The 9356-nt window shown below is 39.6% G+C and overlaps 1 protein-coding gene across 1 annotated transcript; it reads right to left on the reverse strand.

The window, feature by feature from the left end:
- Positions 1-845: 845 nt before the first annotated feature.
- asl (argininosuccinate lyase) lies at positions 846-9271 on the reverse strand. Its single transcript, XM_044371858.1, has 17 exons — positions 8935-9271; positions 8324-8586; positions 7648-7842; positions 6814-6897; positions 5648-5704; positions 5255-5352; positions 5089-5166; positions 4881-4958; positions 4735-4787; positions 4534-4596; positions 4296-4410; positions 3244-3328; positions 2565-2624; positions 2377-2460; positions 1990-2070; positions 1360-1466; positions 846-1235 (listed from the first exon to the last, which is right to left on the reverse strand). Exons 2-17 carry the CDS (start codon positions 8336-8338, stop codon positions 1091-1093), a joined length of 1398 nt encoding a protein of 465 aa, XP_044227793.1. The 5' UTR covers positions 8339-8586; positions 8935-9271; the 3' UTR covers positions 846-1090.
- Between the last annotated feature and the right edge of the window lie 85 nt (positions 9272-9356).

Genomic DNA, 9356 nt, shown 5'->3' on the forward strand with positions numbered 1-9356 from the left:
GTTAAACCGCTTTCATGACTTCAATGAACAAATGTGTCTGTCTTGGTCTCCGCTGCCAAAAAAACACAAGCCTTTCTGTGCCGTTCAACAGTGGTATCTTAAAAGGTATAACACGCAGGATTTTGCTAAAAAAAAAACAATGTATAGACAAAAGTAATCCCCCTCAATCATCACTTATGACCCACTAGAAGTGTTTGGTGGTGTATGTATCTAAAGAGACTCTGCCCTCTGCCTGTATTTTCTTATTATTTTGCTGTGTTCGGGAGACTTCTGGGCGTCAACCTTTGGGCAGTGGGTGTTTAGCCCCCAGCAACTAACAGCACGCAGGGTTTGAGGCCGAGACTTGTAGCGTAGTGACCAGGTTACATCGCTGTCTCCGTCTGTCTCCTCTGCTCCGCTCTGCTCTCTGTCTCTGTGTCACGGAAGAGCTGCAGGTCTGGGTGTCTGCTTGACCAAGCTACACACATGCAGAGCAGAGAGGCCACAGCGGACAGGATGAAGCCCTGCATTCACACAAAATCCGGCACCTTCCTGCAGGGTTGTGCAGAGGTGTGGACGTGTTTATTTGTGCTTTAGAACGTAACCGCTGTGAAACAATCAGAAAATAACATTTCATTTCTCTGATTCTTACCAGCGCCACTCGCTCTCTTCATTCACTCGTTAACTCACTTGACCACTGCAGCTCTCTCTCTCACACTCGTTCAGTGATCTGGGGAGGAGGGGCTGACTTTGAATGCTTTGTGTGTTTACAAATAGAAACTGACAAATCCTGCATAGTATACCTTTAAGTCTGAGTGGGTCTAGACAAGAAACAAAACTGTGGTGGAAACCAGGCTGTGAAAACATTGTTTGAGTAACATTTATTCACTTTTGTCACCTATTTTCTTTTGCAACAGGTATGATCCGTGCATGATCAATTGAAAATATCACTTTATAACATATCCAACTGACATGTTAAATGTACTTAAAAAGAGGAGAAAAGAATATTAGAAAGGCAACGTGGTTTTCAAGTTATAAAAAATTCACTTTGACCTATTATAAGTGTTTCAGTAAACCTAATTCAAAATGTTAAGTTGAAGTTGTGTCAAGGTCATTGTGCCTGCTTCTTCAGCCAGTTCCTCAGGTGTTCCACCTGCGCAGCAACGCTACTCTTGGCTGTGCCTCCAGGGGCGCTGTACTGCTCCACGCTGCTCCTGTAGTCCCATACTAACGATACGTCACTTTCAAACAGAGGGCTAAAATGACAGAACAGATACAGAGAAGAAGAGGAGGAAGAAACGGAAAAATGAGAAATTTGAAGAACAAAATTTTCAGGCTGAGGTTTTGTGTGTTTGTGTGCTGTGAAAGAACGACAGTCACCTAATAGTGCTCAGGTCCTCCACAGTGAGTTGATTCAGGGGGATATTTCTGGATTCAGCTGCAAACACAGCTTTACCAGACATACTATGGGCCTCTCTGAACGGCATCTGCAACACAGAACAACTGTAACACACAGATACATGTAAAACCCTAAATATATAGTTCTAATTGTCCTGGTTATAGCTGCTCCACATGTAAGGTATGTTTTAATGCATTGATTTTTTTCCACTTAGTCACATAGTTGGCATACAGCATGAACTAATTTTTTGAACAATGATGCTGCAGGATATGCATCATCTTCTGCTTCTAAGCTGAAAAAAAAGAATAAAAAAGGTGGCAGACAGAAACGGTGGATGGTATGTGTGGACCGCAGCAACAAATGAATTCATGAGAATAAATGTCATAAATAAATTGATGAAAACATGTAAAGTGCCATATTGCAAGGTACACATGAGTTACAGGCACTCTTAGCAAACTGTAATCTTGGTACAAAATTCACACTACTTTATAAAACAAACACTGATTATATTTACTTTTCGAAATGGTTTTCTTTGCATTGACTTTTTAAAAATATTCTTACAATTAGCACAACATTTGCATGATAATAGATCTACATGATGCACTACTCACCCCCTTCCTCACAAGGTAGTAGGCCAGATCAGTAGCCAACATGTCAGGACTGAGGGCCGCTTCCATCACAGTCTGGCTAATCTGAAACAGAAGAAACGTCAAAATCTCTCATTTTATCTTCTCCATGTCTGAAAGGTCTACAACACAATGAAAATGAAACAACAGATATTTAAAAATTTTGCACACAATTTTTACTCCTGTAGAAAAAAGAAGCAGGTCTTTTGATAGAAATCACATTTTTAAAAAATGCAAAGGATGTTAAATATATAAAATAGGGGCAAGCAGTCAAAACCTTTCAAAGTTTAAAATTTCTATCTGCAGCCACAGTGTACCCATGATTCCCAGCGAGCAGTGTGTGTTTTTGATAACAGTGAATTAGACTCTGACCTTGAGAGTTGACATGACTCCAGTTGTCACCTGCAGCACAGCATGAACAGTATCATAGCAGTCAAACATGGCCTCCTTGTCCTCCTGAGGAAGGATGACAAAGACAGCAGAAGAAAAAGTTGGAGAGGAAACATCCAGAGATACATCCGTCCTATGAAGTGAAACCACACAGAGACACGCGTTAATACCTGCAGGTCTTTGTTGTAGGTGCTGGGCAGGCCCTTCAGCGTCATCATGAAGCCTGCACACTGAAATACAGACAAAGTCATAACTTGAGTAGGACAGGAAAAACTAAGACAAGTCATACAAATGTCAAAAGAAAAGCAGTAAAATGTGTCCAAGTATGTGCTGCATTGTTTTTGTGAGGTAATAAGGCAGCACCAGGAGAGGACATTTCATCCATTAGGTTGCTGAAGTTTTTCTACCAGACTTTTCATTGTGGCTGCCATGTTTGAGTCTGTAGTGAAACTAGTGATCGCTTTATCACACATGAGGGCGCTGGTTTTCCAGAGCAAAGCTTCTAGCAGATGGTGGATGGAGTGAAGAGTCTGCCGTAAAAATATTTCTAACAATCCTCTTGGGGTTAAGGGTTTATAGGAAATGTGGTCCTCACATGTGCTAACTGCAGTGTTCTCATATGTTTGATGTAATTATTCTATATTAAGATACCACCACTAAAGTTTACAAAGACATATCAAGGATTTTTACTTTCTGTCCACATTATGTGTTTTTGTAATATCATCTGACTATGAAGGGCAGCTGCAGTGAGCTCTCGAGACAAAGTATCCAGGCTGAAACTGGCAGAGTCTTCAATGAACAGATAAACAGATGATTTAACAAAAGTCTATTTTCAGTTGGACATCTTACACTGCCAAAGACTCGGCCGGCTTTACTCCTAATCAGCTCCAGACTGTCAGCATTCTTCTTCTGGGGCATCAGGCTGCTGCCCGTGCTACACACATACAAGTACAGGTGAGAGGGAAAGACGAAATTTTTTAAAAATGTGGTGAAATTGGATGTATGTGTGGGAAACATGCAGCAGTTCACCAATGCAAACACAACCCAAGATTTAAAGTTAAGTGCAACACACCCACAAGGCCAAACTCATGTACTGAAGATTTACTTTAATAATATGTGATATGAAGTTGTGACAGCAGCTCTAAGCCAAAGACTCGAGGGAGCTGTTGTTGAATGTTAGAAATGTATTAGAGCCACAACAATTAGTTGATAAATCAGTCAATCAACACAAAATTAACTGACAACCACTCTGATAATCAATTCATTGTTTAAGTTATTTTTCAGCAATAACAACCAAATATTTCAGCTTCAATCAGAGAATTTTCTGCTTTTCTCTTTTCTATATAATTGTCAACTGAAGGTCTTTGGGTTTTGGACTGTTGGTCCGACGCCACCTTGGACTCTGGGAAACTGTGATGGACATTTTTCACTATTTTGTGACATTTAATAGACCTAGTGATTAATTGATTAATTGTAAAAAATAATCAAAAAAATAAATAATAAATATATATAATAAAATAATCTACAGATGAGTTGATCATGACACTGTTAGGTGCAGCCCTAAAACTTATCTATTGTTAAAATGACAAGAGGATAAAATTCTATTAACTAATAAAGTAGAAAAATATAAACACCAGTATCTCGTTAGATCAATTAACAAGAACGTCTCCGCAAAAAAACAGATTGTCATATGCAATAGAGTTTATTTCATTTTATTTTATTGTATTTTATATGAAGAACTTACTCAAACATTTTCATTATTTTTTACAGTATATATTAATGAATAGCTGTAGTTCACACATGACACTTAGTACAATGCCACAAGACATTTTTTTAATCTGGAGTTATGCATAACATGTGCAAACTTAAATTTAGGATCACATGATAAAGCACAAACTGACCTGTAGGCGTCAGAGAGAGAGATGAAAGAGAACTCCTTTGTGCTGTAAAGCATCAGGTCCTCGGCCATCTTACTGAGATGAGTCAAACACAACGAAGCCCAGAACAAGAACTCCACTAAAGAAACACACACACACACACACACACGCAAACAGAGAAAAAGCAACTTATTTTTAGTGTATTTTCATTGTTTATATCTGTTTATGAATGACGGCTGACTGACACATGTGGTGTACGTACCAACAAAGTCTCTTTGGCCCGTGGCATCCAGGCTGTTTAGGCTGATGTCATCAAATGCCAACTCTTGAGATCAAGGTGAGGAGAAATGGTTTCAGTTTTTAAAAACACATATTCTTAACTGAACGAGACACAGATAAAATATATATCTTTAACACAAGTGCTCTTAAACACTTAATCTGCTTTTTGTTTTTTTGTTCTGACCTTTCCGCAGAAGCTCCCTGTCGATGTCAAATGGTGTCCCAGCGATGGCGCCGCTGAAGATGAAAAAAAAAAAAACATTCTTATGAAATGATCGTGTCTGTTTGTGAAAATCAGTGTCAGACAGTGAGTCTGTGTTAACAGCGTACCTGCCGAGAGGTAAAACATTAACTCTTTTCTTGATCTCCTGAAGCCGATCAACATCTCTGCGCAGGGCAACAGCATGACTGAGGGGCGGTTCAACCAAGGAGTGAAGGAAAGAGAAACAGGACGCCGATATAAATCACACATCATCTACTATAAAGTGGGAGAAACACACTGCAGGTTTTTTGGGTTTTTTTTTTTTAGAAAGGTCACCTCAGAATCCAGTGGCTCCATCTGATTGGCTGAGCTCTCTGCATGTGGGTGTAACCAGGAAACAGGACGTCAATTTCTCTGAGGTTCAGAAAAAAGGGCGACTTTAAGAAAAGACAGATACAAGTAGGTCTGGGTGTCTGCATTTGCCCATGTGAGTTTTTCTTACACTGCCGCCCGCTCCACCATGGTAGATATCAGCTGTAGGGCATTTTCCGTCAGGGTTGAAATGGCATCACGCAGCCACAGCCTCATGTCAGTCACGACCTGGTCAAACGAAACACAAGCACCACAGTCTCACTATACTCTATCAAATAGCTAATGATACAATAAAGTTAGAGTAGAATTTATTCCTATTCTGCATGTACAGATTTGTTTTTTTAACATACAAAAACAGATGAAAAAAAGAGACTTAAATACTTAAATAGAGCAGCTCAAAACGGCACAATAAACCAACTTTAGGTTCCCTTTTTTCTGCAGTCAAACGCAGGTAATACAATGTATAGGATGCAACTGTAAATAATAATTATGTGATTACAGTTTTGATCCTGTTAAGACAAACCTGGTCGTTCCTGCTCCTGCCAGTGTGCAGCTTCCCTGCAGGTGCACCGATCAGCTCCTGAAAAAACAGGCAAAGGATTATAACACAGCCATGACAAAGCCTAATGTATGTTTATAGGCCATAACTGAAAGAATAAGAGACAAAATTATCCATGAGTTTCTTCATATTGTCAATAAAGCCCATGAAATGACCAAAACCAACAATGTGTTAGTCTGTCTCTCTGTCTGTGGCACCAAACAGACCCTCTCATTACTAGTGTAGAGCAAAAAACCGGTAGTTTTCCTAAAGCACCTGGGAACTGCAGTTTTTAGCAAATGTTTCTAAAACAGGAGTAAATAGTGTAATTGCTGGAGACTATTTCCAGCAGCAGAGTAATACACATCTGGTGCTCTTGTGAGTCTTAACGCAGCAGGACGGTGTTTGTGGGACTGACTCAAAATAAACTGGTGCCCATGTTGTAATGAAGAAACATGTCACCCTGTTCGAGAGTGTCGCTCGTTGATGTGTTTTTAATAGTTTTTGGACAACAATGGAGCTCTGTGGCGCAGAGGATTAAGCTACATCAGGCTTTGTCTACACAGACAGAACTTGTTAGTGTGATCAGTTCATTGTTAGCTTTGGTCTTCTCATGGGATTTTTTAAACAAGCATTTAAAAAAAAGAATATCTCAAGACCATTTCTTTCTAAAATAACATTATCTCTAAAGTGAAAAATGAGACTCACAGCAGCTCTACGGATAAATGGTGATACGCAGCTGAATCTGGTAGGTTTGGGTAAGAAATAGGTGTAATTTACAAGCAATGTGGTAGAAATAACTGCTTTGGAGAGCAGGATAAAGACATTTCATGTCATTCCACTTGGCCAGAACCTACAATAAACTTTACATCTTGTTTCCAGACTTTACATCATATATTTATTAAAACAGGTGTCTCACCAGTCAGACGATAATACAGATAATAAGACCTCAGTTGTAATAAACCAGAGTAATCCAAACATAGCAAATTATTTAATGTCACCCTACATCTGGGGTACAAGGCCTCGTAGAAGAAATGTCCCGTGTCTCAAAACACTGCCTATGGAACAAACCATGAACTGTCAGATGATCTAATTTGGTGAAATACAATCTCTTTTGTTAAGTAATGATGAACATACAAGCTATAGCTCACCTTTAGCCTGCGCTCATTGGCGGTATGAATGTCTTCATCTCCAGCTTTGATCACAAACACACCTTTGGACCACTCATCAGAAATCTGGGTAGAAAAAAGTACAATATCGTTTAATATTAGCCTGATAATCAGACTTATCAGAAGTCTAGAGCCAATTAGGCTACATTAACTTAATGCATACAGTAAAAGTAGAAACCTTAGTTTTTAGCAAATTTATTTGTTTTGTTGCTAAATCTTAAATAAAAGTAATCACTCTGACTTTTGCTGCTGCTGTTAAATAGTTATAATAGATATATGGACTTCAGGAGAGCATGAGTCAATCATTTATGTTGATCTTTGCATCCCATTATTGACATCATTTGTTTGTCTGTATTGTGCTGTGTTTACCGAATGTCACCTGCACTGTCAAAGCCATGTCAACACCAGGTTAGAGAGGGCACCCTGAAATGTGACCTGAATGTGTGAGTGAACGAATTACTGCAGCTGTTTAGCAGCTGACATCTGTCACATGATGATGGCATTGTTGCACCACACACTCAGCAGAATACAGAGAGGAATTCTGCGCCATGGCACATTTTCAGCTGTCATCTATTAACCTGCATCTGCACTAGGGCAGACAGTTGCACACACACACACACAAACACACACCCATATGGCAGCAGGTGTGTAGTTCCTTCCTTGCATACAAATGTAAGAGAACTGTGACCAAAAAGTTATTATTTATACAGTCTAGTTATTTCATGTGCAGCCAGGTATCAGCTTGGACTTATGTGAACTTAGTTTGTTTTCACTGAAGCTGAGTGCGCCTCTACAAGTGTGCGTGTGTGAGTTCACCTGATCCATCCCCTGTAAAATCTGGTTCATCTCCTCCGTGGTGACCAGCTTTGCCTTTTCCAGAGCTTTCACATAAGCTTTACTCCCTCGGATGTCAGCATCCCACATCCTCTGGTCATAAGCAATGGATGCGTTGAACTTCTCCATGATAGGATCTGTGTCTCCCACGAAACGACCTCCCCACAGTTTACTCCCCTGAGGGGAAAAGTAGAGACAGAGTAGTAACATTATGAGTTAAAACACATTTGACAGGGATAATACAGTATAAACGTTAGCTAAAACACATTTGACAGGCATAATACTGTATTGCCGTTAGCTAACACAGACACAGTGGAGGGTTTGACAGCTTGCTTTGTTAGTCTGTGTCCAGCTGGCTGTTAAAACAACAACATGTGGATGTTGGTGTTGTGTCGAAGTATGTTCCCCCCTTAAAATAATGTTCCCCTAATGTCAAAATTGTGATTTCCGTAGCAACACCTCGGCGGTTGGTGTTAGGAGTTAGGTTATGGTTACATGTAGCAGGGATAGCTGGTTTAGGTTTAAGTAAAGTTGGGGTAAGCACCTCAGAAGACGACTGGTTAGGGTTAAGGTTGGGTGCAGGTTAAGTTAAGGGGAAACATGTCGACGGGGGAACAGACTTCGACACAACACCTGTACAGATAAACGTTACCCTTACCTCTGTATTGGCCATATTTATCGACGACGGGTGTCTACAGCGTTGTCCGTCCGGTGTTGTCCGGTGAAGTGTTTAGGGGACGTTGAACGTCAACGGACAGCGCTCGCCTCTTCTAGGCGTGCAGCGAGAGCGAGGCACTCATATCATCCGTTAAAGCTGCTCGTGTCACTTTAAAAGACGTCACCGAAGACGTTAAGCTTCATTTCAGTCCGGTCGTTGCTCGGTCGTGTCTGACTCTAACTTATCGGTTTCTGAAGAAGTTTCTGTCAAAATAATCACAGGATTTTACTCAGCTGATTATATTTTTAAAAATTCAGAAATGATATTGATGTCAGTTGTACATTTTGTTGTTGGAATAACGTGCATCGTTATCAACAGCCGTGTTAATGAAAATAAAGTATTATTTTGGAACCATTTACATTGGAATACTAGAAGATAACTCTAAATTGAATAACCAATAATATTGCAAATCTTTTAATTTTATTGGCTAAATTTCATATTCATAAAAACAACCCCAGCTTTTTGTTTTTCCTACAAAGGTTAACAGTACATTGATTCAATTCAATTTTTCCTCTAATTCAAAGGCTGTAAGAACGATATATATAACTTACTTTATATGAATTGTAACTCTTCCTAGCCCAGAGGTTGTTTTTTTATTTTTTTTACTTTTCTTTTGCAAACCGTAAGGTGAATATTTGATATTCTGTAGTTATTTAATCACTTTGTGGAGGAGGAAACTGTAAATGTTTTTTATGTCAATAAGGAAAAAGAAAAGTATCCGTTACTGGTAAGGGAAGGTGTCTGTTGGTGGGAGGAAAAGCTAAACTCCCGTCGTTTAAGAAAACTGATCATTAGGCTGTTTCCTCCATAGTTATAAAATATATGTCTATAGTTTCCTCCATAGACATGTATACGGTTTGTGTTCATTTTTTTCCAAACCAGTTTAGATGAGACCACGCCCACTTCCGTATGACGAGAGTCTCGACGGAAGCCTGGACGGTTGCGTTTCCATGGAAACTGCGTTCACGTGGGT

This window comes from Thunnus albacares, chromosome 13 (assembly GCF_914725855.1).
Source record: "Thunnus albacares chromosome 13, fThuAlb1.1, whole genome shotgun sequence".
NCBI lineage: Eukaryota > Metazoa > Chordata > Actinopteri > Scombriformes > Scombridae > Thunnus > Thunnus albacares.

Excerpts from the sequence above, each read along its gene's own strand:
- asl (XM_044371858.1), bottom strand. Across the intron at positions 5,167-5,254 it reads ATGGTGGAGCGGGCGGCAGT|AGAAATTGACGTCCTGTTTC; the intron begins GTAAGAAAAACT and ends TCTGAACCTCAG. Across the intron at positions 1,467-1,989 it reads ACTACCTTGTGAGGAAGGGG|ATGCCGTTCAGAGAGGCCCA; the intron begins GTGAGTAGTGCA and ends TCTGTGTTGCAG.